Below are 27,903 nucleotides of genomic sequence, written 5' to 3'. Positions count from 1 at the left end.
ATTTTACTTTTCTCTAGTTTTTAATTTCTGAAACCTAATATATTTAAAGAAACAATTGTTACACACACACACATACATATACAAAACTTTTTATTTACAATATTTTTAATGACATTCAATAAGATTCAATAAGTTTTTGAGAAATTTATGTATTTTCAATATAAACTCTTACAAATAAATTAACATGATGAATAATTCTAATTCTTTCATATTTGTCGTTAATATATGAAGAAGTATTATTAATTAATATTAATAAAACTGTTTAATGATCAGTAGGAATAGTAAGATATAATATTTCGCGAAATCAATCTTCTCGTTGCATAAAAGAGATATACACAGTATTTATTGAAGAAAGACAAAGAAATCTGCTTCTTAATTGATCATTATAACACGATGGTATTTATACTAGATTACAGTTCCTTAATATTTAAACGATTCATCAGAATTCTATATACACGAAACTCCTCAAATATATGCAGAATGTCTCATTTCTGCCGTGCATCTTCCTTTGGCTATATATACTTGTAGACTAAAATTGTAAAGTCTATTTATATAATCTCGACTTTCTTTTTGAAAAAAGAAATGATTTTCAAGACGATCAAAAGATTTAAAGGAAAATATTCGACGCTGAGACATCCGGTATTGCAAAACTGATCCACGTCGTAGAGTAGCATAATTTATACAATAAAAAAAGATATTCCTTTTTATACAAGTACTCTTTATCTACAGCTTGCATTAGCCACGCATGCTCGTTTTAAGTATGCATTATGAGAGAGATTCTCTAGAATGTCATCAGGCTACACAACCATGCAAACGTACAATGTATATATATTTGGTGTTATCCTTTGATTTTTAGTGCAATGTAAAATCTCAGATTACTTTGTTCCTTATAAACAGGAATAATTATTTATTCTCATAGAGCATTGTATTTAGAATTAATATGAAACCTTTTCGCAAATTTTTAGTTTTATTGCGAACAGGTTTATATCATTTTCAGGAACGCATTTAGATATATGTATTTCATATTTGTGTTTCAGAAAATTATATAAATTGAAATTATATTTTATATAAAGATATCAAATATTTATAGAATACTATAATTTTTTAAATATAATTAAAAATATCACGCTTTATCATTTATACAATTTTATACGATATAATTTCAAGCGTATAATATAATCTCCATATTAGAGAGAAATAGTGGAACTTTAAGGAACAAAGTAATTCAGGTTCACAGATATTTACTAAAATATTCGTCTGAAGTAGAATACTCGCGTTGCTAGTATAAACTTTTTTTTATAAATAACGTAACTATAACCGAACATGGTGACTATAGCTTAACATTATTACATGAATTTATACCATGTACATAATTCAGCGATTTTATGTATAGGTAGATAATACCTTAAAATCGTGATAATTTAAAACAAGTCGAGCGGTCTGTATTGCCATTTACCGTTATTGTATAATCACATAACAAATATTAGAAATTTCCGATATGCTCCGACAGCACAACCGAATCGAATTGAATTGATAGGAGGGTATACAAGGATATAATCATCTTTTTTTTTTGTTAAACATAGAAAATATACATTCCACGTATCTGTGGATTGTATATAACTGTAAAATTATTACAAATTCTCTATAAACATACATACATACACAACGATAAGTCTCCTCCCTTAAAGTTATCATCGGTTAACTTTTATGTCATATAATACATACAAAGGTATGTTTTTTATATACCCAATGGAGTGAGCAATGTTAGTGTCTTTCATGTTGCAATAAGATTCCAAGATCAGATATGGGCGGATTAATTTAAGTATATCAATGTATATATCGCTATATCGTGATATATAAATTATATATAACAATTTATACAGATATATGTTTTGGATAAAATATTACTAGTATCAAATTGCGTAAACTGGCTTTCGTAGCAATGAGTTACAAAATATTTCTCTTTAGATGTTTCAGAAATTCCATATCATTGCAAAAAATCGATGCTTATTTTGGTAATTTTGCAATTTAATAGTACTTTTATTGTACGTTCATTATTCAAGTTATGCGCGATGAGCAGTATTACTGAATTTCATCTAAGAATTATAAATGTGTAACGTGTAAAAATTTTCGAAATATTTAGACATTACTGTTATTTTTATGGTGACTATATATATACACAAACAATATAGCCATATCTAGATAGAAATTATTCAGTTCCAAAACATGTTATCGCGATATTATATACATATATGAATCATAATGATAATCGATATGCAAAAAAGTATTAACTATTCAGTTTTGCAATGACGTTTAGACATATTAAGATCACACGCACGCATACGTGCATAATTTTGTACACGTTTTCTCGTTTATTTCAAAAGCCTTCAACTTCAGCCCTCGCTTACTGAAGACAACGAACTACGCGTAGACTCGGTCGTATGATGAGTCAAGTCTGGAAGATCGGCTGGCAAGCATAACGGTATCGCACTAGGACCATAAATCGCCTCTTGCTCCTCGAGTTGTAACGCGAACTGTTCTTCAAGTTTCTGTAATGTGAAAAAGACATTAGAAGAGATTTATTTTGTATTTATTTTGTATACATTGGATTATAGAGTGTAGATCTTTCTCGTGTCATCTAATTGGCAATATATATGATAGTGTTTATGAATCTCTAGAAGGGAATAAATGTGCAGAAACAAAAATCGAGTATCTTTATATTTACAGAATCGCTGCAGACGCTTGTGAAGCATGGTCCAACGATGCTTTACAACAATATTATGGACTAACCTTGTGGCTTAACACTTTGTACACAGCTTTGAATCCGAAACTTGTGGAATCTCTTTTTAACTTTTCATTAGGATTTTTCTATAGGATCACATATATGTATATTATTTAAGTAAGAGGACTGTAATAAAAAAAATTGATTGTATATGCTATTAAACAATCAGTTATGGGACCCATCAAGGAAACCGCTCATGACACCTTATTTTGCTAATTCTAAACCGTAAACACACTTACCCTGTTATTTCCATATTTTTACCATTTAAGCTTATAATGAAGCACAATATAATTTATGATATGTGTGTGTGATTCAAAATACATGGACGAAATTACAATGTTGTACAAATGTAATTCTCACATATAATTCTAAAAATGTATATACACACAACGAGAGTTGTATTATTCTTTTTATGTTATTTCTATTCTTATAAATATTCCCCCATGTTAATAATTTCAACTGAAATCTGTATATTTAATATATATTAGATACATAAATTTATTAATAGTGTTTCTCCTTCCTTCCTTCAAGCACTTTTATCAATAGATTTTTTATAAACTATAAATGGATCAAAAATTACACATTGAATGGAAATGAAATAAAAATAGAAAGAAAGAGAAAAAACAAGAATACTAACATACAAACAAAACTCAAACTTTCTACATAGATCTCGAGAAATTAACATCTTATCCGACTTGTTGTACAGATCTCAAGAAATTAAAATTTTATCTGTCTGACTGTGCATATTTTTTTCTACTCTTGGAACCGTAATTCACAAAGAATAAATTAATCTGCCCCATTATATAATACGATTTCTCCCGATATATATATCCCACAAGTTTTTTTTACAAAAACCATATATATTTAGTTACTTATCTTTCAAGTTATATTAATAACGTTTTGTATTTCATACATAAAAAATATGTATATATACTACATCTAATCTCTATATCCGCCGATCTATGGCATTATTATTAAAGGCACCAATGAATATAGCAGATTATTTTTCTATGGTTATTCAAGGGAAAGTATATGTTATATAAACATGGAAATTTTATAAATGTTTGAAAGAAAGTTATATAAGAATGTGATATGTTTCGAAATGTAGATGATTTAAAGAATGTTTTCCCTTACCAAACCATGAATTTTTTAATTTTAGACCAGGGATATGTAAGGACATACATACACTGATGCGTTAAATGCATGCAAATAACACATGGAAATGAAGCCATTTGTAGAAGCTGGAAATCTATATATATATATGCATAATAAACTTGAAAAATGTTACTCTATACCTTTGAAAAAAACGCAAAAAGAAGAAACATCGATTTGTATACACATATATAACATGCATGTATATATGCTTAAAATATTTTGCCTATACGAAAATATTAGGAGGATGATTTAAAACGGGTACAATTTACGAAAAGGCGGGACTAAGTCCGGTCTAGAATGACTTCGTGAGAGCGTGCCGTTCGACGTGTAGGTGCTTGCATCCGAAGCACTAATTTTTAGCGACACCCTGGGTATAGTGAAAGACGGAGAGGTGGGAGTGGAGCGCGGTAAGCGTGGAGATCTCTTCCAAGTGTCGGAAATTACGGTTTTAGAGTAGTCGAAAAAGGGAAAAGAGAGACCACTAAGAAAACCAGAAGAAGGCAAATAGTCTTGGTAGAGCTTTTCCAATGCTTCCATTTCAGTCGCCAGATCAGCTTCTATCTTCTATAACAGGTACATCAAGACTTATTTCAGACTTATAGTGTTCGATATTTTGTTGCGTTTAAAATATTTAAACTGCAAATTCTATATCGTATATTTTCTTTTTCTCCCGCTTTCTCTAATTGTTTTTAATTATTTACAGTGACTTTTATTTTATTAATGATTAGTCATGCAAATTAAAAGCTCCGCGCAAAGCGACGCTGGATGCAGAAGCAGACATTTATTACAAGAAACAATCAATCAATCAAACAATTGAATTTGCGCCCATATCTCGGCTCTCGGTTACTTTACGACGTTGCGTCGGTTTGCGCCGACCTTCCAACTAAATTTTCACACACTGTTATAGATGCATAAAATAAAATTAAAAAAATTATTTTGAAAGTGAAGCACATCGCTGAATCGATAGAAAATTCAAAAGCAATTACACTACCAAAGGCTATCAAAGATCAATTTTTGCATCCAAGAAAAACATCGATAAAACGTCAAACTTGGGACAATTTTTGTCCATTTATCCGAGATTTGCCCAATATTTACCTGCTTTCGGGGCTTAAGTTGCGCTTTCCACTCACGAATTTCTTTGCCGTAAGCCTCCTCCTGTTCCTTCAACTTTAATGTCTCGTGTTCCATCAGCATTTTTCGCTTTTCGTTCTGCAATTGCTCCAGTTCTTTGATTGTGGCATCGCTCTGGGCCCTTACTTCCTCGAGCTGCCTGGAATGTTTCAGTTCAAATCTCTGTTGCTCCGCTCTGTATCTCTTCTTCTCGTTCTCCTGAAACTTTTTCAGTTTCTCCCGCTCGGCGTCGGGATCCGGCGCGAGCACGGACGACATCGAAATCCTCATCGATTCGCGGAACATCATCTCGCGCGCCTTCATTTCATTGCGAATACGCTTAGGCAGATTTCTACGTTCCACCGTTTGCCGCTTGATCAACTCTTCCTCCTTTCTCTGATTCATTCGCTTCATCTGTTCCAGCTCTTTCTCATGCCGTATGAGCATCTGATGTCTCTGCAGGAAGAATATATCCTTGAGCTGTTTCTTGAGTAATTGTTGCCGCTCGTGTATCTGCCGTTCCTCCTGCTCCCAGATGGCCGCCTCCCTGCCACGCATCAATTGCTGTTTCTGCTGCAAGAATTGCCGTTCCATTAACGCGATCTTTTCGCGATGACTATCCGACAATCGCCTCAGCGACATCTCGTGACTCTCATTGAGCTTCTCCAAGAAGAGCTTCTCTCGTTCCTCGTGCTCTGCTTCAAGTTTCTCCTTTCGTATCTTAAACGCACTCTTCCGCTTATCCTTTGGCATCAAGTCTATCTCTTGCTTCAATAATCTCAATTCTTGTTTCAGACCCTCTCGGAACTGCTTGAGCTCCCTCTCTTGCTCGCTACGAATTTTCTTGGACGCCAGTCGTAGATCGACTTCCTGCTGCGCCTCGGCCCGCTCGATCTGCTGTCTCTGTTGTCTGGCAAGCGCTTCTAAATCCGCTTCAGCGTTACGTTCCAAGAGTTGCCGTTCCTGTTCAAACCGCTTCTCTTGCTGATCCTTGTTGAACTGAGCTTTCTGTGCCAAGTCCTGGAATTGCTTCTGCTCCATTTTCTGCAGCATCTTTAATTCCCTCAGCTCTTGCTTCCTGAATATCTGATCGTCGTACACCTTGCCGTTTTCATCGTCGCCGTATATCACCTTCGAAGTCGTCGTCGTCATCACGACACCGTCAATCTCGAACTTTCTCGTGCGTTTCCTCGTTTTCTTTTTCAAATTCATCATCTGTATATCCTCCTTTGTTCTGGTCGGTCGAGATATTTCGCGATTGTAATCGGGCTTACGACGCAGAACGACCTCCTCGTCAACTTCCGTGTGCTGAGCTTGATTCAAGCGATTTTCCTTGTTCGATTCTCTGCTATCCTGACTGATCGTCGTCGAGATGGATTCGGCGTCAGAACGATCGATGCTCTTGCTCGGGGTGTGCGATCTTATAGAACTGGAATCGCTCTGAGACCTGGAACCTTCGAAGCTATCCGGAGAGACTCGTTTTTCCTTACCAAAACTCTTGACGTTGATCTCCTTCGGCTTAACCGTCTTCACGATTCTATCATCAACGTGATGCGGAATGATCTCATTCTTAATCAATCCGTTCATCTTCTTCGCTCCGTTTCTCTCGTAGTTGTCCATTTCCGAAGGTTCTATAGTCGTACCGGCGATCATTACTTTGCTGCTCTCGTCTCCGCTATCGCTTTTCAAGCTCGATCTCTCATTCGAGCTCAAATCACTGTGAGAAGAACCGGTACGAATAACGTTATGCTTCTTGGATATCGAAGAGTCCTTTACTTGTTCCTTATCATCGCCCACCGTAACTACGGAGACGTGACTGGTATCTTGCAACTCGTCCACAATTGGGCTCACTATAATCACTTCTGACTCATCTAACTTTTTACCAATCCTCTTGGACACGTCAGTAAGTACGATAGGCTGTTCTTGCGGCGTATATTCCAGACTATCCAGACTAGGAAATGCGTCATCGTCGACAATGGAATTGTCATTCACCTGAGTCTTGTTCATTTCGTTGGCAACGATAACGACTTCCGACGTCGGTGAAGTGCGACGCGGAAGAGGCGTCGTTGTCGTCGTCGTCGTCGTTGATGTTGTCGTCGTTAAGGGTGCGTCCACCAGCACGGGTGGATGCGTCGTTACGACGGTAACCTGACTTATGTTACTCGCTAGGCTATTCGACATGTCCGGCGAGTCTGCAGTAATACGGACAGTCGAAGTGTTTAAGCGTACTTCTTGCTCGGGTTGATTTTTTCCTGCAACGTGAGTAATACAACATAAGTAGAAAAAAGGTATAGATAAATTTATAGATAAAGATATAGATAAAAGGTAAAGATAAAATTTATCTATTCGAGATTGATAATTATTTTTACCAGTAATAACGACTATATTGTCTCCGCTGCTTCTTCTCGAACCGCTTCTACTTTTCAGCGGCGTCGACGTAATTACTGACACGTTAATTCCCGAATCTTGTTTCTCCAAACTCTTATCGTCGCTCACTGCATCTTTTCGCTCGTGTTCTGTGCTATTATCATCCACTTTAACGTGTAACTCGTCCGAGAAGTTCTCCAAGGAATCGTTTCTGGATGATCCCACGCTGCGGCTTTTCACGGTCGCATTCTCAGTCTTTGTTAGATCAAACTGTGTCTTAATATCCTCTGTAGAATTAGCCTTAACGTTATTCTTCTCCGCTAGAACCGTCGATGTGACAGCAGATGTATGCTTCAATGTTTCCATAGAACCATCGTTTATTCTTTTTCCAGAATCCATAGACAATCGTTTCTCCAATACAGCGTTTAGTTTCTCTCCGACGGATTTCCGTTTTTCTTCCAAACTCTTATAATCTTCTTTCTCTTGAGATTGCAGATTGTAATTCGTTACATCATCAACGGATAATAATTTATTTTTTATCCTAAAAATTAAAATATTTTTATTTTAAGATAAAAAGTTTCCTTTCAATTCCATTTCAGTATTCGAGTTTAAATGTGCACTATAAATAAAAAATAAATAATTAAATAAAAATACTTACCTATCCTTATTTTCTAAAGATGATTGCTTATATATTATTTTCGACAAATCTTCAATCATTTCTGGCTTTACAGGTGCTGATTTGCGTTTTTCATTTATTCCCATTTGCTTTTTCGAAGCGGGACTCGATTTGCTATTTATTAACTTCTGCTGATTTTCAAATCTTCTTATATTATCGAACAGTTTAACATTATCTTCATTTTCAGCTTTTTTTATTTTCCCGGAACCATCCAATTCATTTTGCATCCGATCTTCAGTTTCCAAGTTTCTTTGTTCTTTAATGTTTGTCACTTGCTGATCCACCGTCTTTTCATTTTGCGATAACTTATTAATTTGCGATTTGTCTTCGGCAGATTTCTGTTTATCCGTTCGGTTCACGATCTTTTCGACATCTTTCGAAATGTTTTCTCTTTCTTCGACATCCTTCTTTTTCTTTTCTTCGCTATCTTGACGCATAGGTGGTGGAGGAGGCGCCGGCCCTTTATCTCGAGATAATCTACGCTCGCTTGTTTCACTTGGCGGCTTAGGTGCCTGGACAAATAATTTATACATGATATTAACATTCTTGATATTCTTCAAATGTAAGGATACAATGAGTTATTATCTAATGAACTAATCAATTATATCAAATACCTGTTTTTTCTCGGCAGGTGGAGGCTGTATGTTCTCTTTAGATTCAGCCTTACGTAATCTCTTATTTTTGTCCTCTTTCTCACCATCACGGTTCATCTCACGCTTATTACTTTCTTCTTTCTTCGTAGGTGCAGGTAATGCCACGAGATTTTCTTTGTCAGCAACTAGGAAACGAAAAAAAAATTGTTAGTATATTTTGCAATGTTGTGTCTATGAAGTATAGGATAAAATTTTGTAAAATGCTAACTCTTAATTTCAGCATCAAGACGCGTAGGAGCGGAGTCATCTGTGATTTGATCCAGCTCCAGAGGAAGCTGAGACGTGCGCTGCTCCTGAAACATTAATGTATATGTGATTTATACATGAATATAACAAATAAAACAAAATCTTTTTCAATTTTTAATAATTTAATTTCCATATCACTACTAATAATGAGATATTAAAAATAACATGTAACTAAAAATATACAGATAAAAATCGAAATCAATACTACAGATCATAATTATAAGTTGGTTATTATTTTTATATATAAAAAATATAACGATAGATAGAGCATTAAAAAAAAGGAAGATATAAAGTATAATATTATTTCATGCTGCATATAATATATAGGATATGACCTATATAAATCACAAGCTGCTTTCTTATAGAAACTATTATACAAATAACAAAATTCTTTTTTAGTATATTAATATTGAAGTCTTTCATAGGGTAAATAAAATATAGTGCCACATACAAATCTTCCAATATTCTCCCTTGTTTTTTAAAATAAAACTTGATATGTTTTCTTACATAAGTTCTTATCATATATAAAAATATTAAGATATAATTATCGAAAAGTAAATATTTTATATCTTATTTATAATACTATTTGAAACTTTCAACCCAACATCTCTTTTATTCCATAATAAACCTTAAAACATCGCCAAAAAATTTTGATTGCTATTCCTTATATTTTTTAATAGTCTCAGAGAAAACAGCCTATAACATGAAAGCTGTGTAAAATATTTATATTTTTATATTATGTAATATATATGATTTTGTTTGTTTGTATATTATGTAGGTCTCGCAGGATTAATCAATCCTGTTAGCGCACAGAATGCAACAGTGCAAGCTACTAACCTGACATACATTGGGGTAATGAGGCTGGCAAGGGCCAGGAGAACCGCATGCACAGCCAAAGTAATTACAATTATCACAAATACATTCATTCTGATCACACCAATATATATTTTATACATATAGAAGATGTTCTACTATCAATACTCTTCTACAGACACTTTTAACCACTTATTCCTCATGATCGAAGAAAACAATAAAATTTACGATATATCAGAATTTAACTTTAAATGCATGCATTATTATTGCAACCATTATTACTGCAATATTTATATATTTAACTAAGATTACATCATGCATATCAGTTGCATATAAATACAAACAATCTCGTATCATCTTCTCATTTCATATTTAAAAATTTCTAACTTATAAACCATCAAACTATAAATTATGCTCTTAATTTTTTAGAAGTATTGTTCGCGGGAATAGTGGTTTTAATCGACACAATATCTGATCAACATTTTAACAATTTATATTCCATTGTATAAACGGTAAATGAGACACATATATGCTTCACCCAGAAGCAGCTTACCAATTCGTTGATATTGTTCTCTGTGTTTTTTCGTTTTTTTGGCCTTCTATAATAACGGAAGCATGTAACAATGTGTAATACATGTTAATTCTGCATTGTCAGAAACTTGTATATGTAATGTATATCTATTTAAATTATGAAATGTGTGTGGATATCTACCCATGCTATTACATTAAGACACGAACTCTTCTTGTACTAAAATAAATTCTTTTCACACATGTTGAAATTTTGATATCAAAATATATATCCAGTTTATGTAATTTTAATGCAACTATGGTATAAATCAAGATATGTAAAAATACTATGTTAAAATATTTCTTCTTCTTTATATATAAGGCAAATGTGTTTAATTCATATAAAAGAATATTTATGGATATAATTTGTATTTTTTGAATATAAATATAATCATGTTATTTAATTCTATGAATTTGTACTTATTAATTTATCATTAATCAAATTATGATCTGCATAATTAACATGTACATGAAGAATTTAAAATAAAATATATGGTAAGAAATAAATCCTACCTCCGCCTCCTCGTCTACGAGCTCTTCTTCAACAACATCCGCCTTATATTCAAGCAACAAATCCCTGATAGGTTTTGGATCTAAATTTCGGCTTATGAATGGATGTTTTAACAAATCGTCAGCTGTAGGTCGTGAGGTCGGATCCTTTATAAGTGCTTTAGCAATAAAATCATTAAATTCCTTACTCCATTTCCCGGGTTGATCCAATTTCGGCGGATCGCTTTTTTGTATTTTAAGTAGCACTCGCATCGGCGACATTTCGTGGTTCGGTGGCTCCATTTGTGCAAACTCTATCAGAGTTATACCAAGAGACCAGATGTCCACCTAAATAATCGAAAAAGTATCATGTTGAAATTAGAGTAAAGAATAAAAAATACATTTATATATATATATATATGACTATATATCACCTACTTTAAAATCATAAGGATTATCTCTAAATGTTTCACATAAGACAACTTCAGGTGCCATCCAATAAGGAGTGCCAATAAATGTATCATGCTTCTGTAAAGTATGTTTGTTCTTTGCAGATACTCCAAAATCAGCTACACTCAAAGACAAAAATCTCGTTATATATTTGTTTAAAATGCACATACACAGCAGCAATAAATAAAAGATATATTATTAAAAGTATTTATTAAAGTTGAGACATATATTTACCTAATTTAACACCTCCTGCCATAGTCAATAAAACATTTCCTGCCTTTAAATCCCTGTGTATAACTTTGGATTTATGTAGGAAAGCAAGACCTTTAGTCATATGCTGACAAATGTATGCTATTTGCATTTCAGTTAGCGCTTTTTCCAGCTCGACCATTATGGAATCCACAGCACCCCCGTCACAATATTCGATTAACATCTATATGAAAACATTTCACTTTTTACTTACTATTTCATAGTAATTAATCATTTAATTATATCATAGAAATAATTTTCCAATTTATTAACTTCCACTATGACTGTTATAAAACCATTATCACAAAAAAAAGAACATACCCATAATTTTCCTTCAATGAAATAGGCTTCATGTAATTCAACAATATTAGGATGTTTGCATTCTGATAAAATATCTATCTCAATCATAAAATCGCTAAGATCATCTTCTCCCTCTAATGCGCACATTTTTGCAGCGGCAAGCTGGTTGGACTGCCTGTTCTGTGCCTGCAATAAACAATATAACAATTGTTTAGAAATATATAAACTGGATAGAATAATCACCTTTAAAGTAGAATTTCTTTACGCGATATATTACCTTATAAACTTTACCAAATGCACCATCGCCTAATTCACCCACCATTTCCCAAAACTCTTCCGGATTACAATCCATTTTAATATTGTTATACAGCTTCTTCTTTTTTGCATCATTACCACCAAAGTGGAATGCTTTCTTCAGATTCGATAAGAATGACATTTTGGCAGTTACAATGTTTGATATATTTGCACATACACTCAAAAATTGAACTTTTATTATTACAATTTGAATGCAAAATATTCTTTGACTGTACAAAATGTAGCTATTAACACATGTGTATTAAATTCGTGAAACGTTACTTTGCTCAATACTCAAAAGAGCTTAATAACTATTATTTTTCAGCGTTGTAATAAGCAGTACATTTAAAACAATGTATTACTTTATACAGTCCACATTATTTTGATATTTATTGTATCAAGAGTCCTTTAAACATAGGTATTTGTTTCAGATCCCTGCTGGATACCAGGGGACCGTGCCACACCACTCCCGCATTTTTGTAAATTCTAAACCACACTTTTTAATTGATTATTGTTAGATGCAAACTGCTTTGAGCACAAATAAGATGAATGCGACCCATTGCTCTTCGATAATTATATATGCAATGTATATTGAAATCAAGTGTTCTGGAACAGAAAAATATAATACATTATCTCATTAATCATCCTTTTGTTTATATAATATCGACTATTTTAATTCATAACTTGACAACATAACTTGGTATTTAATTCATTTTAGGGTCAAAGTATATATTCGTTATATATTGTATATATTTAATTATATATATATATATATATATATATATATATATATATATAAAACATAATTTAGTTATTGAATAAAAAGTTATATATTTAATATAACGCATAACAATAATGTATTTTTGTGCTTCTAACAGTTTGAAAATAGTGAATGTTGTAGAAATTCCAGTGATGGAGAAAACTAGGACATAGTCAATAGAGAGAGAACAACATTCCATCCATAAGATCTCTCTCTCTTTATATTGGTTTAGAAGTGGAAATCAAATACAAAATTGTAATAAAAACGCGCGTTTAAAGTTCTTTCAACAAACAATCATATCAATCTATTGGAACAATCCATTATATGAGAAATATAATACATATGTACACATATGTTATAAATGATAGAAATAAGAGATAACCAGAGCTAGAGAAAACTCAGATATCATTGATAAGCTTAAAAAAAAAAAAAATGACTATCTGTAATGCAGTGGGTATTGTCAACATACAGATAACGAAGAATACAAACGCTTCTCTAGTAATTTTACAATAGTGAAATAAAAATTTAAATTTCTACTACTTTAAATTGACATTTTTTTTTCCAGATCAGAGTAATTTGCCATTCTTCCTCTACATTTTGGCCTCGTGTTAACGAATAGAAAAATATCATTTAATCAGATTAAAAAAAAAAAAAAAAAAAAAACGGAACGAGACGCCAACATATTTCACATCTTCCACGATTTCCTTTCAAGAGGAAAAAAAGTGACGCGCAACGACAAACGATTGCAGAATATCTCCTTACTCGTAAAAGCATTTCGCGTGGGCAGGGCTTACAAAACATCCCCCGGATCGGCTCGTCGGGGAAACGGAAAATTCGATTAGGCGTTAATACCGTTGCAGTATCGCACGCTAATACGTGGAAAAGCGGGCACGTAACGAAGCATGCGTTCTGCTTCGACGATAATCCTCTTTAGCACGGCGATTACGATCCGCCACCGTCGTCGTCGCTTCTTCTGATCGATAGCGCCGTCTCTGCTTTCGTCCGCGTTTGCATCTCGCGCTGATTTATCGCGCGAGATCCGTCTGTATAGCGAGCGTGGCAGCGTAAGAAAAGAACGATAAGAAGAAAAGCGAACGAACGAGGCGAGCGATGACCAGCGAGAGGGAGAAACGAGGAAAGAGAGATGGGATACGAGACGTCGACAGGTGTTGACGCTCGGTCACGCGGGTCGACACAATTTTGACAAGTAACCGTAGGTCACGTCGTTAACGTCAGTGTCGCCCCGATCCGTACAAGAATTGCCGTTCGACCCTCAATTCTCGAAAATCCTGTTTCGCTCTATTATTCGCGCGTATTATCCGTAAGTAGTTAAATCTCGCACGAACACGCCCTGATACACGCGATTGAAAATCGGCACGACGCTTGACAGATGACAGCGAGAGATAGTCGAGAGGCAAGATTTGCGTCGCGTGAAACTATGACGTCTATCGTATAATCCTGCGCGTAAAACTTACGAATTTCTTCACCAGCTACACCTTCTCCGTGCCTACCTGTCCACCTACCTACCTACCTATACAATCCCCTTCTCTCCAAAATACGAATATACGTAGGTAATCTGATTTTGAACGCACAAAGTGTAGAGAAGTGCAGTTAGGAGGAACAGACCGCTCGATGCAACTAAAGAGAGAGAGAGAGAGAGAGAGAGAGAGAGAGAGAGAGAGAGAGAGAGAGAGAACGAGACGACCGTATATACCGCTCTCGCTTCGGGCGACTTCGCCGAGATGACACGGGGTCTGTTCTTTGCAGCTGAACTGGCTGCACTGGTTGAGAGTTTATCTTTTTCTGTCCCTATTGGAAGGAGAAGGATGGGCTCTGAACTGGTGCAGCCAGTAAAGAACAGACCTACGATGTCGCGTGTCGGCGTGTGACATGCGCGCGACTTCTAGGGCGAATCCGGACGAGGAATAAAAACGTCTCGTGCGAAGAACACCAGCTTACCTCTTTCGCGCGATAAAACGATTAGCCTGGTGGTCCCGAACACGACACACACCGTCTTTCCTCCTCTCCGCCGCGTTGCGAAATTCAGCCGGAATGTAGCCGCTATCTGGTTGACGTCGCGCGTCTCGTCTCACGGGAACCGTCCATCGAGAAACGGGAGAATCGCGCACTATTTACGGCACACGCGCGTCCGATTTTATACGCTCCGTTCGCGACACGCGGAGCTATCTCCCGCGAAGATCGGTAAACTCTACGGCGGAGCTATGCACGGCCATTTTCAGCACCACTCTTACCCAACACGTTGACGTGACTGCACTCACGTCGCACACACGCGTGCTCATGCATTATATATATACACTGCTGACTGCTTCACCATGCTGGAAGTGACGTATCTTGGCTGTCGTGATAAATACGACGTGGGCCTATCAGAATTCTCTCTGGACATATGACAGCAATATGTCCAATTCGGGCCAAATTTTTTCGCTAGTAAATCTAGTAACCTCGAAGTACATAGAAAAATTATCGACGTAGGGAAAATAAAAATAGCGTTCGATTGTCCAATTACAATAAAAAAATCTTTACTCCTTTCGTTCTCTTATCGATCAATTAAAAGCTATTCTACCCTACGAGTAAGATTTTCGAACGCACTCATTATATAAGTTCTATGTTGGAAATTTATTTCCATAGACATATATATCTATATCCTACATGTCTATGTTTATTTCCCCCCCCCCCCCCCAAAAAAAACATACGGGATAATTTAACCTAAAAACAAGTCGTGATTCTGTTATTTGTGCTTGTATCGAACGAACGGTGAGATTTTTTGATGATTTTGATTACATATAAAATTATAATTTGTTCAAAACAGCCATTGCCATTTATCGTGTGCTCAAAATTATATTTAAATAATATTGTTTTGAGGTTATAATCTTGTCGAATTATGTCTATATTTTTAAGATTTTCAATATTTCTCCATTTTTAACATTTTATTATGTTTAATATGTTATATGTATATTTAAATGTTTTATATTTATATAAAACGGATATGTATAAATATTGTTTCTTTCGCAGTATATAATATGGCTAAAGAACGCGGCGTCATCAAAATGATTTGGAATAGTTTTGTGTCTTCGTTAAAGCCTCAATTCGCTCGTCGTAAATTAGTGGGCGAAGATTACTATGGCACAAAATATTACGAGGAGGATATTCGCAATTCCAGACGACCGAGAGCACCTCGATATTTCGTACCGGTAAACAAAGACGATTTTGATCAAGAACTGCCAGCTGAATGGGAATCCTGGTTAAGATATCGTAGAAATGATCCACCTACGCGGGAAGAAGTTGAAGCTAACTATCGATTAGCGATGACCAAGAAAAAGAATGCCGCAAAACTTTTAGAAGAAAATTATTCCAAAGATGAAAAATCTTCTAAAGATCTTCCTATTCAACAGTCTGCTTCTCAACCTTCCAATCCAGGAAATTTTCCAGTTTATGAAGAGTATAAAAATTTTGGTAGCAATTACGTACCAAAAGATTCATATAAGTATTGAAAACAGAAAATCAATTAGGATATAGCAACAATCCTAGAGCAAAATTAAATTATTATATAGTTATGAAATAAATATTTGACAAAGCTTTACATTATTGGATATTTTAAGAGATCATTATATTACATAATATGGATCTTGTAAAGCTGGTATATGTGTATATACAATATATATGTAAAACAATTTTTTAATATTCTATTATTTCTATACATGTAAATTAAGATATATCGCGCTTTCCTATATAATATCAATTTACGTTGAAATTATAACACTGATATTACATAACAGATATCTATTGTATGAAATATTTATCTTCAAAAACTACATCATTTGAAATTGCAGTTGACTGCAGTTGTGATTGCAATTATGGAAAGAATATCTTAATCACTATGATTTAAAAAAAAAAAAAAAAAAAAAAGTACGCAGATGCTCTAAATCGTTTGATTAATCTGAATTATTTTTTTCTTCGAGTTACACTGTGAAATTCCTACATTTTGCAATTTAATCACTACGAATTTATTGTTAGAATAGTGATAACTTCTGGCTTTTACTATTCAACACGTAGCTAAGAGATTTCAATTACAAATAGTAGTTTAACGGAAAAATTCACACAGTGTTGATCATTAAATATGGAATTTCCTTTATACGAATGAAACTCAATATGAGATAACACATCAACCAGAAAAATCGCTATTGTCAAATAGGGCCTGATCGTATAATTCTCCTTTAACTAATCGTCCACCGAAATATCGACCGTTTAATGAATCTCTTGCACGTTCCGCTTCTGAAAAAAAATAAAAATATTATACAAGATCATTAACATATATAATATTGCGATTCTGTAACTTAACTGCAATGTCGCTACAATTATGTGTCGTTGCGCATGTAGTTTAACATGTCAAAATACATGCGCAACGATATTGTTGTTAAAAGTTATAAAATAACCATAGGTTAGATTTATTAATCCAGACATATGTAAATATATATTTTACCGCTCATTTGGGAGAATTCGACGAATATCTTTACGATAACTTCCGCGTTTTCATCATCCTCGGACTGTCTCTCCTTATAAATAATAACGCGCTCGACCACACCAAATTTGGAGCATTCATCTTGAATCTCTTCCTGTAAGGTTTCGTCCACATCCTCCGGCGCCACCATATTTCTCAGGATAACTACGCGGGATTCGACCTTACGCATAAGTTTTTGCATAACGAGATGACGTGCGCTCTGGCCTTTGATCGACATATTCTCCTGTTGCTGCAACGTTTGCGGTTCCGTTTCCTCTAATAGCTTCTTCTGTAATTCCTCTTGTTGTTTTTGATGAGCCGCTTGTTCCTGCGCCCGTCTCATAATGTCGGAACTCGCGGTTGTTGTAACCGGTATCTAACAAGTATAATTAATTTTTTTATAATTAATATATAATTTATGAATATTAATCTGGATATACATTGATAAAATATTTACGACTGGTGTGCCGACGATTGTAGGAGCGATAACGGCTGGAGGTGGTATAACGACCGGTTGACCAGGAATCGGCTGGATAATGGCGGGTGGTCGCGTTAAAGTCTGCGGTATAGCTATGCCAGGTGGAGGTATCACCGGCGCTACTGTCGCTACCGTTGGTGGTGCCATTATTGTCGCAGGTGCTATAGTAGGCCGTACTACACCAGGAAGTGCTAAAATATAGTAATAATGGAAAATATAATTATCTTTTCTAAGTTAAAATTTTTTATATAATTTGTATAAATCTATGTGAATTTACATTTACATACCCTGATTCAGGATCGGCGGCGCCGCAGCTCCAAGTTTAGTGAGACCTAACGCTACCGCGTTACTGGCGACAGCATCCATCGCTTGAATCTTCGCCGTTGCAGCCGCCGCAGCTACTGCAGCCGCAGTCGGCATCATACTGGTACCGCTAGGCGGTCCCATAAGCGCGTTCGGTGGCGTTATGGCTCTACCCACTCTTAGATATTGACCACCCAAGTCAAAAAGATTCATGGAGGCGATAGCCTCTAACGCGGCCTGCATGGTCTCGTACTCGATGAATCCGTAACCCTTATGCCGATGCGGTGAACTGCCCTGCGCGAGCTTACAATACGTGATTGGCCCGAATGCCTCGAAAACTGACTTAATATCATCCTCGGTCAGATCTTGATGTATCGATGCGATATATATACGATTGTAATGTTTGCTCTCCTCAGTGATTTCATCGATCACCGATTGCGCTTGTGGCATGTTGGACGGACGTCCTACAACCTAAGAAAATTACAGATAATCTATAAGATGTTATACTTTTATATAATATGTATAAATTATAATATATAATATGTATAAACACTATATTATTTTAGTACATTTGTGAAACTATTTACTAAGTACATAACATAATAGGATATCTGTGATGGGATAATTCATTATAAAAATACAAATAAAATAATCTTTAGAAAATATAAGTAGAGATATATATTATGCGAATTAATAAGATTTTCGAGCAAGCTGTGCAGCTCGCTCGAAAATCGTAGATATTGGATAAAGGACTAAATAAAAATTTGCCGACCTCCGGCGGGATGATAGGATTGCTGGGGGACAGGAAATTCGTTATATAGGTACGTCCCGCTACCTTGATGTTGCGGCCACCGATCATGACACCGTTCATTTGTTCCAAAGCGAGTTGTGCGGCTTCGGGTATCTCGTATTCGACAAAGGCGAAGCCCTTGTGCTTCTGCGTAACGGGATCCCAAGACATATTGATGGACTTGATCGGTCCAAATGGCAAGAAAGCTTGCCTGATTGTGTCTTCTTTCAATTCGAAACTGATGCTGCCCACATAAACCCTGTTGCACAATTGTGTTTGTTATTAACATTAATGTTACTTTTTTTATATAGCTGTATTTTTTTTAACTAATAATGTAATTTACTCAAATCCGGATATCAATCAGTCACATCAGAATAATATAATGTATAACTATAAAAAGCATATTTGAAATAATAATGTTACAAAAGTATTTTGAATATTAAAAAATATACTCTAATTTATCTAATTGTTATAACAATTCGTACACAACATAATAATATAAATAACTAATATTGATGGAAAATATCACGTATAAAAAGAAAAAAACGAATTATATTATTTACATATATTTTATTATATATATATTGCAAATGATTAAAGTCCCATTTGAAATAAATAATCGCGAATATCTTTGAAATTATTGATAACATCACCAAAAAATGTTTTGAACAAAAACTAATAATTGTTTAAATATATAAAATATGCAAGAATTATACAAGTAAAGGATATATATTATAATATGACCATGATATAACAAAGTTGTTATTAACAGAAATTAATACTAGTGTAAAAATGTAACATAATATACACATATATTAAGTAATATACATACATACATACATACATACATACATACATACATACATACATACATACATACATACATACATATATATATGTATATGTATAGATAACGATATATCTTTATTAGAATGCTTGATAGTAATGTGAATAACATTAAAAGTTAAAAAAAGAAACGAATTCCTGTATTTTTAAATTTGATTTAAATCTTTAATATAATCTTTAATATAATATACTTTATTTATAGATTTAGTCGCTAAAAATATATATAAAAGATGAAATAAAGAATATGTCTTAAAAATAATAAAATTTCCGAGTATAATTCTCTCGTACTACAATGACAAATGTTGTGCACAAAGTTTCGAGGGCTAAGACAAAGAACAAACAAACCTGCACATGAGGGCGAGAGCCTGTTGTCTTTGCACCTGATTCCGTTGACTAGCCATTTGCTGTAACACAAAGGACCAGAGGCCTTCTATTGATATCCCTCCCCCATTTACATACATCATGTCTCATTGATTTTAAATAAAACCCTCAAGCTCTTTTACCATTCCACAACTTCCTTACTCGATTTCTTCAATTATCAATTCTAATTTTATTAAAATAAAAGTAAACAGTAATATTCTCAATGTGCTATAAAACATCTATATAACTTAGAGCATATTTTATGGAAGTATATACAAACTTCTGTTATATGATAACAATAAAAATAATTAAAAATTGTAGCATATAAATAATCGTGATAGTATTTCGTACAAATATATAAACTATAACAATTTGAGAAAAGTGCTATATAGTGTATGCTATATATGTATATAAAGTAAATTGTCATTTAGAAAGGTATATATAAGAGAGATGTTTCTTTCTATTGTGACTACTAATATCTTTTATAAATTTGAAATTGTTTTTGTATCTCATTCTTATCAAAGCCGAAGATAGTCGAGCTCAGAATTGCAAATTATTCGAAGATTCATGCATTCACAAAAAAACTTGTCGTCCTTCACGTTGTACAGCTCTGCTCCCGCCGACTATTATTACAATTTATCTAACCTTTTGTTATAGTAGAGCAACTCAGGGAAACGTTTAGGAATGATCGATCGTAAGGCGGATTTATTGTTTCTTTCTTGATTTGGTTGACACTAACCTGCACATTAGCAATAAAACTTGCTGCCGCAGGACCAACTTATTCTTCTGTAGGAAGAGAAAATCAACCAATCAGAATTAGATTCCAATGTTCATTTTCTTTAATTTCTGACACGACTCGGCGGGATGAGCTATATGTTAAATATCTCAGAATCGTGTACAAAATTTCTTTGTGTATTACAATTACATAAATTGGCAAAGAGCTGAACAGAGGAAACAAAATGTATAAACAATACTTTATATATGTTGAACTTAAATACCAAATTGGCTAATGAACATATTTCATTGCAACGAGTAATCATTATAAGAAATCAAGATATATATAATTAAGTGCTTTATTGTTAATTTAATGCTCTAGTTTCAAAATTTGCTTTCAATAATTAGCAGAAAATTAATATTAAAGATAGTAGAATGTTGACTTGCCATTATTTGCTTTTTTTATTAACAATTCGCTAAAAATATTTTTTCTGAAATAGGCATGTCAAATTAACAAAGATCAACAAATAGATTTATGTAATATTTTAAAAAGTGGAAATCTAATATTTTTTTCTAACTCCAATTGTTTCCAATTTTTAATTTCAATAAGCAAATTTGGTGATTCAATTGTCAGACATATATCTTATATGTGGATATATACCTCGGCTATCCTTTCATATGTATATATGTATTATCTCCATTGTGTATTTTCAGATAATAAAAAGCTATTTCAAACATTTATAACAGTTTGAAAATGTAAATAATTATATTAAATATTATTGTTTATACAATTTCATCATCATAGAATGTTATATTTCAAGAATAACACAATAGGATGAGTGTAATATATGAAATGCAAATACAGATGTTGACTTGACATTTAAAAATTACCTGTTGCTGATGAGCCAACGTCTGCTTCATTAGGACCATCTTGATGCTTTGTTCCATTGCATACTTCTTTGCCCTGTTTACTGTATCTTGTTGTTCGGATGAGATTTTTGGTAGACCAGCTCCTAATATTCCAGGCAGTGTCAGATACTTAGCGCCAGGTCCTGTAAAATGATAAAATGTAAAAATTAGATTGATCTTGGAGAAAATTTCAAGTAACATAAAATATTTATTTATATCAGATCTTATCAGCAAAATGTCCATTAAAAATCTGTGTCAATGCTCAATATAACTTAAATTGGACTGACTTAGAATATATAATGTCACTATTATTTGATACATCATATGCAAATCTCTTTAAAACAAAAGGAATAAAATTAATGAAAAGAGTTAAATACATATAAAGTAAAGTATTATATACATTATACATACCAGCAATGACCTGACCTATCTGATTGATATCATATATAGGGCCTGATAAGAACTCTGATGCATTTCCTACAAAGAAATCATATGTTAGATTGCTATTCTCGTATTAAAGGAGATAAATATGTAAAAATATTCCAACGTTTTATTTTGAGATATATATAGAGATGTGCTACACCATCAAGTTTTTTAATGATTCTTAATTGACGAATTAGGGATCAGTTTTTCGTTGGCAAGTCTTTATCGGATGACTGTTATATTTAAGAAACAAAATTTTATCTCTTCAGAATTTTATATAATCCAATTTGTGAAAATTTACAATAATCAATGTAAAATAACTTTATGATTGCTAATATTTCAGGAATTGGAAGAATTTATCTTGATCGGTATTTTTGGGAGGAAACATATAAAATGTACACATTCAGGTAACAATTGACGACCTATTGACGACCTAGGCTAATGAGACTTTATCATTCGCATCATTCGCGGTATATGCGAGCGAATTATTCTTATTCTTATTGTGGAATATCTTTTTCCTAACACGAAAGTACCATGACGTCGTGCCAGAAGCTGCTATGATAAAACCGTCCTCCGAACTGTAAGTTTACAGAAATTAAAACGATCAAGGAATATATTACAATTCTATTAATAAATATGGCTGTGTGTATGTCAGCGTGTTTGTGAAAATATATTATAGAGGTATGTATATGCAAAATATATACACATAAAAACGACGTATTTGCGCAAACATCGAAACGGAGAAATAAATCTCTCGTTTGATGCACGCTATTGGAAGAAACAAAGCATAAATTCGACGATTAGAAATTTTAGCAGAAGCGGTCCGACTTGTATAAGACAAAAGGTATGGACCAAAACCGTTATCCGAGATATTAAACTTGAATAAAATTAATTTATTTAGGCCGAGAAATATTATATTAAATTTAAGCTTTAATTACTGTTTGTACAATCAGCCCCAAAAATCAGATTAACTTATAATTAGATTAGGTATCATAACCAATTTGGTCTGCTAGTCTCTGAAACAGAAATCAGAAACAGAAAACAGAAGTCGGTTTGACTTTTTAAAGTGAATTAAAGGATTCCTAAAGTTTTGTTTCGATTTACAGCTAACCGTGTTCTGGGCTGAGCAATGACGGTTGTGCGCAAATTATCCGAGATTGAGGCGACGCACAAATCTGTAAGCACAAAGCAAAGGAGAATACTCTCAGTGCATTTTCTGCGCCATATTCTTAGTCTTTGCCTTCTCCAACCTAGCATTTCTCAACCTAACACGCCTTTTCATGTAGCAATGGCGAGATCATAATCAAAATACAGACCCGTAAAATTTTCTCCACAACTAATATTCAGAATATGACTAGAAAAATTTCCGATAACGTTAAAGAAAATTATATCGCATAATTTCAGGTCGCGTTCGCGATCATCATCTACGTGTCATCATTCGGACATCGTTATAATATGCCTCGACATAGCGCGTGTTTCGTTTAACGACGGCATAATAAAATGCGAAGACGAAAATGTGTGAAATTAACTAGCGTGGATGTAATATATTTGTTTGATTACAAAGAGAATAATTCAATTAGATGAATTTTTAAGTGACATCGATGGCTATATCGACGTCCAAGTGCTAAAACTTATCGCGATTTCGTTATCATCTAATGTAAATTGCAAATATGTGATATATGGCAAACAAACACCACTTCGCCATTGCCACTCCCGATTACGAGTCTCTAGATATTTGGAATTTTGCGAATAGAGAGATATTACTGTTTTGATAATAATAATTTTATATAATAAATATATACAATATATATCACAACATAATATCTCTGAATCGATATAAATTTTATTGAATTGTATTAATAACGAGATTATATATCGTTATTCATTCACAAGATGAAATTAAAGTGATGTCTATTTGTGGAAGAGACTCATTATCAGGATCAAAGAAACTCTAAACCCTAAAATGCTGACCTATCTAAAGTATGCATCATATTTGGTGCTCGGCAATAGATGCAGTATCAGTGGGAGTTTGTTAAACTCTGATTTGTTCTGTTCAACGAATGTAGCGTTCTCTTTCTTTGTTTGGCGCACGCTCATGATCACAGCTCAGTCGTAGGCCACGGATTCTGTACTGTCTCTCCGCTGTAACATCTCAGAACAGAAGGACAACCATAGATTAGTGTGATTTAAGCGCCATACAGTCATCATCTATTACCCTAGCCTACCAAAATTTATGTTCAAACTGCTTCTCAATAGACGCATTCTGCAGTTTTACAGAGTCTGGCAGCATTTTAAGAGAAAACTAGCACCCGAGTGTCCTAAGTAAAGTAACTATATATTGTATTACATTTCCATGTCGTGTTCTCGTTCTTAATATACACACGTTACATTCGCTGTTGTTGCTGTATTCATCGTGTTTCCCACTTAGCACAGAATCGTGTATAATATTTTATTTATTACAGGCATAATGGCTATTTGGCTGCGTTAGCAATTTACCTTCTACTTTGCTCTTCTTCGCCGGTGGCTCCATATTGTTTTGCGATGTTGGTGCCTACAGAAAAAAAAAAGAAAAAGAGTCCAATAGCAAGTGTAATAGTACAAAGTATACAAATGTGAATAGAAATGTTAAAGAAATTGTTCCAGAAATTGCTAAAGATATCGCTATTGTTGATCGTGCAACATAAATAATAATAATAAAAAAAAAAAAAAAAAAAAAACAGAAACGCTTCCAATTAAGTAATTAACATTAAAAAAAACTATTGTATATTATTATATATTAGAATCGCTCGCGTATACCATTCGTATACCTAACGTATACGAAAAATAGTACGAGATCAATAGCACATCGATTGATTTGCCAATTTCGTAAATTTCGCAAGACGGACGTCCCTCAAACGTTTCATTTTTTTCACGACATATAGTATATTTATTCCGTACAATACGCGCAATTGCCCTTTCAATTGGCGGCGGCGTAATAAATTAATACGATCCGCACAGTGATTACGATTGCTTGGAACTGCACGTTAAAAAATGTAGCTCTGACCGCCATTAAATACGCTGCCAAAGGGTTAACCGTGATCGCGAGGATGAGGAGAGTCGATGTTCATCGTGACTCAACGCGAGAGATTCCACTTACCATGGCCATCGTTCCGTTCATCGTTCTTCGTGAATCGTCGAAGCGGATGAGGTATTCTGGAATTTTGCAGAAATTCTCGACGATTCGCGAGACACAGACACACGACACAAAAATCACTCACATCCGATACGCTTCTTTGCGGAAGCCGCGCTACCGGAACAGCGCCGCTTCCTCATTGAGAGTCTAAAAAGGATTGCGATATTTATCGATTATCAACGTAATTATATACCCTGCGATGATATATTAAAAAAAAAAAAAAGATTTATTTATACACGTGAGAAAAATATATATGCGTACATATGCGAGAAAATCTGTTCGTTTTTTTCTCTCTCGATTAGAAAGTCTATTTGACTCCGGTGGTACATACGTGACAACCTTCACAGGGGCGATCATTGACATGTGTGTTCATGCGGGTTAGGTTTTAAACGAATTTCGGTGATTTTTCTTTATTAAAGTTTTCTCGCTCGCCGATGTGTAATTGACGACAATTATGGAGAATAACGACTTTTTTATCAAAATAGTGAATAACGAGAAGGTAAATTATTGTCTTAAATTATTTACCTCGCGTATCATCCCTATGATTAATTATGAAATTTCTTTTTATAATCTCTAATCAAAGAAATTTTTCTCTCACTTCGCCATTTATCAATTATAATTGATATATATTTGTACATTTAATATAATTCATGTAATATAATTTAATATAATGTACTATAATATGGGATATTAATTTCTATACTTTCGTATTACAGGGTAAAGGACTGTTTTCCAATCGTGCATTCAAGGAGGGGGACATTATACTTACAGAGAAACCAATAGTCTGTTGTCAATTTTCATGGAACTCCGACTATGGATATTTAGCGTGCGATCATTGTCTGAGACCTTTAGAAACCGCTCAGGAAAATGCTCAGAGATTAACGGGAAATTCAAATTTATTTCTACCGTATAGCGAATGTTGCGAGACAAACAAAAACTTAATGACCGAATGTCTCGCTTGTGGAATAAAGTATTGTAGTATGGAATGTCAGACTGAAGCGTTTCAAAGGTGATTATATTAGATTATAAATTCTAAATTCATTAAATTATGAATTTACAGTAGATTATACTTATTATTATAGTTTTCATTATGCATATATTGTGTTGTATTTCAGATATCATAGCATATTATGCTTGCAATCAAGAATGAAGGATGAGAGCCATTCTCTTACACAATTGAATGAAACATGGAAACAAATGCATTATCCACCAGAAACTGCAACAATCATGTTACTAGCTAGAATGGTTGCTCTAGTTAATCAAGCAAACAACAAGCAGGAAGTTTTATCAATCTTTTCACAGTTTTGTCATCGTACTACGAACGACACGCACGAAATTGCACACAATCTGTTAGGAGAGAAATTTGTAGGTCAGATTGATGTCTTACGGCAAATGGTGCAGACAGCTCTTAATACCGAATACACTGCACATGTATGTAACAAAAATATATATTATTTTTACATGTACATTAATATTAATTAACACATTGTCGTTTTCAGTGGTTTACCCCAGATGGTTTTAGAAGTTTATTAGCTTTAGTAGGAACAAATGGTCAAGGTATTGGTACCAGTGCGTTCAGCCGCTGGGTGAAGAATGTTTCTGCGTTAGACTTGCCTAAGGATCAAAGAATTTACATTGACAAACTGATAGACAGAATCTATGATGACATGGAGGAGGGTAAGTTGCAATATTTTATTCAGAAGGTCCTACATTCTGATAGGTAATTATAAAACTTGATTTCTTTTTGCAGTGGTAGGTTCGTTTTTAAATAATGAAGGATCTGGTCTTTATATTCTACAATCATCAGTGAATCATAGCTGTACGCCAAATGCAATTGCTGAGTTTCCTCATTCGAATAGCACTTTGGTATTAAAAGCAACACGCGATATACGAGTCGGTGAGGAAATCTGTACAAGTTATCTTGATGAGTGTGAACTCGAAAGAAGTAGATATTCCAGACAGAAGGCATTAAGCTCCTTATATTTGTTCGTTTGCCACTGCGATAAATGCCAAGCGCAAATTAATGATCCTAATGTAACATCTGATGAAGAAGTGGACGACGATACATCTAGTTGAACAGATGCAGAAAGAGGGAATGATGATATAATTATATTAATAATACACAATGTTAGATATATATTGAATATATCTAATATATATCTAACCTATTGCAAAAGAAAAACAATATTCACATAATTATATAACAATAATATATTGTTAAGATTACTTGAATACCATATGTATAATGCACCAAATAAGCATTATTAAATCAATAAAATAGCATATATAAAATAAACATGCTACTCAATAAATTTGAATAAAGTTTAAAAAATGTACTTTATTAATGTAACAGAGACTTCAATGGTATTTCTATATTATGAAAATATTATATATAACAAAAGATTTAATAGCATTTTTTATTCTTTTACCTTTACCTACTTAAATTTGAAGAGTTAATTTTAATCGTTCAATTTTCTTTTA

General features: G+C 33.8%; 4 protein-coding genes across 16 annotated transcripts; 2 read left to right on the top strand and 2 right to left on the bottom strand.

Moving 5' to 3' along the window:
- Window positions 1–323: 323 nt before the first annotated feature.
- Window positions 324–15,180, bottom strand: Slik (Sterile20-like kinase). Of its 9 annotated transcripts, none has more exons than XR_011446691.1 (15): window positions 14,871–15,180; window positions 12,135–12,757; window positions 11,879–12,043; window positions 11,543–11,741; window positions 11,297–11,427; window positions 10,883–11,206; window positions 10,359–10,401; window positions 9,827–9,885; window positions 8,952–9,036; window positions 8,705–8,868; window positions 8,073–8,602; window positions 7,417–7,955; window positions 5,033–7,299; window positions 2,726–4,501; window positions 2,460–2,549 (listed from the first exon to the last, which is right to left on the bottom strand). XR_011446691.1 is itself a non-coding variant. In XM_070293098.1 (15 exons), exons 2-15 carry the CDS (start codon window positions 12,291–12,293, stop codon window positions 2,542–2,544), a joined length of 4,758 nt encoding a protein of 1,585 aa, XP_070149199.1. In that variant the 5' UTR covers window positions 12,294–12,757; window positions 14,871–15,180; the 3' UTR covers window positions 2,463–2,541. The 9 variants fall into 9 exon arrangements, 7 of the variants coding, with proteins under 7 accessions (XP_070149198.1, XP_070149192.1, XP_070149193.1 ...); XR_011446690.1 differs by having other exon boundaries at window positions 2,791–4,501; XM_070293098.1 differs by having other exon boundaries at window positions 2,463–2,549; window positions 4,417–4,501.
- LOC138931879 (NADH dehydrogenase [ubiquinone] 1 alpha subcomplex assembly factor 2) lies at window positions 13,957–16,579 on the top strand. 2 transcript variants are annotated; one of them, XM_070293107.1, is made up of 2 exons: window positions 13,957–14,232; window positions 15,942–16,579. In XM_070293107.1, exon 2 carries the CDS (start codon window positions 15,950–15,952, stop codon window positions 16,418–16,420), a length of 471 nt encoding a protein of 156 aa, XP_070149208.1. In that variant the 5' UTR covers window positions 13,957–14,232; window positions 15,942–15,949; the 3' UTR covers window positions 16,421–16,579. The 2 variants fall into 2 exon arrangements, with proteins under 2 accessions (XP_070149208.1, XP_070149207.1); XM_070293106.1 differs by lacking the exon at window positions 13,957–14,232 and adding an exon at window positions 15,529–15,683 and having other exon boundaries at window positions 15,942–16,577.
- Window positions 16,580–16,651: 72 nt separating this feature from the next.
- Window positions 16,652–25,528, bottom strand: Hfp (Poly(U)-binding-splicing factor hfp). 4 transcript variants are annotated; one of them, XM_070293100.1, is made up of 10 exons: window positions 25,387–25,528; window positions 24,747–24,801; window positions 22,239–22,304; window positions 21,810–21,970; window positions 20,944–20,990; window positions 19,044–19,257; window positions 18,193–18,679; window positions 17,885–18,096; window positions 17,410–17,803; window positions 16,652–17,201 (listed from the first exon to the last, which is right to left on the bottom strand). In XM_070293100.1, exons 1-10 carry the CDS (start codon window positions 25,405–25,407, stop codon window positions 17,092–17,094), a joined length of 1,767 nt encoding a protein of 588 aa, XP_070149201.1. In that variant the 5' UTR covers window positions 25,408–25,528; the 3' UTR covers window positions 16,652–17,091. The 4 variants fall into 4 exon arrangements, with proteins under 4 accessions (XP_070149201.1, XP_070149200.1, XP_070149203.1 ...); XM_070293099.1 differs by lacking the exon at window positions 20,944–20,990 and adding an exon at window positions 20,190–20,248 and having other exon boundaries at window positions 16,653–17,201; XM_070293102.1 differs by lacking the exons at window positions 20,944–20,990; window positions 24,747–24,801; window positions 25,387–25,528 and adding exons at window positions 20,190–20,248; window positions 23,362–23,432 and having other exon boundaries at window positions 16,653–17,201.
- A 235-nt stretch (window positions 25,529–25,763) lies between these two features.
- Smyd5 (SET and MYND domain containing, class 5) lies at window positions 25,764–27,779 on the top strand. The gene is made up of 5 exons (XM_070316465.1): window positions 25,764–25,921; window positions 26,139–26,431; window positions 26,538–26,853; window positions 26,922–27,099; window positions 27,173–27,779. The coding sequence occupies exons 1-5, from the start codon at window positions 25,877–25,879 to the stop codon at window positions 27,496–27,498; spliced, it is 1,158 nt and encodes a 385-aa protein (XP_070172566.1). The 5' UTR covers window positions 25,764–25,876; the 3' UTR covers window positions 27,499–27,779.
- The last annotated feature ends 124 nt before the right edge of the window (window positions 27,780–27,903 follow it).

Source organism: Polyergus mexicanus, unplaced genomic scaffold (genome assembly GCF_030449975.1).
Source record: "Polyergus mexicanus isolate NDT 795.1 unplaced genomic scaffold, iyPolMexi1.0 SCAF_3, whole genome shotgun sequence".
Taxonomy (NCBI): Eukaryota; Metazoa; Arthropoda; class Insecta; order Hymenoptera; family Formicidae; genus Polyergus; species Polyergus mexicanus.
This window is presented reverse-complemented; position numbering and strand designations above follow the sequence as displayed.

Bases quoted from the DNA above. Each gene is read 5' to 3' on its own strand.
- LOC138931879 (XM_070293107.1), top strand. From the start codon at position 15,950: ATGGCTAAAGAACGCGGCGTCATCAAAATGATTTGGAATAGTTTTGTG.
- Smyd5 (XM_070316465.1), top strand. From the start codon at position 25,877: ATGGAGAATAACGACTTTTTTATCAAAATAGTGAATAACGAGAAG. The intron at 25,922-26,138 runs GTAAATTATTGT...TTCGTATTACAG, and splicing joins AAATAGTGAATAACGAGAAG to GGTAAAGGACTGTTTTCCAA. The intron at 26,854-26,921 runs GTATGTAACAAA...TGTCGTTTTCAG, and splicing joins ATACCGAATACACTGCACAT to TGGTTTACCCCAGATGGTTT.
- Slik (XM_070293091.1), bottom strand. From the start codon at position 12,293: ATGTCATTCTTATCGAATCTGAAGAAAGCATTCCACTTTGGTGGTAAT. The intron at 11,742-11,878 runs GTATGTTCTTTT...GTTTTCATATAG, and splicing joins TCATTGAAGGAAAATTATGG to ATGTTAATCGAATATTGTGA. The intron at 7,300-7,416 runs GTAAAAATAATT...CTCACGTTGCAG, and splicing joins CAATATAGTCGTTATTACTG to GAAAAAATCAACCCGAGCAA.
- Hfp (XM_070293099.1), bottom strand. From the start codon at position 25,407: ATGAACGGAACGATGGCCATG. The intron at 20,249-21,809 runs GTAATTTTTAAA...TTTGTGTTACAG, and splicing joins CGTTGGCTCATCAGCAACAG to CAAATGGCTAGTCAACGGAA. The intron at 18,097-18,192 runs GTATGTAAATGT...ACTATATTTTAG, and splicing joins GCCGCCGATCCTGAATCAGG to CACTTCCTGGTGTAGTACGG.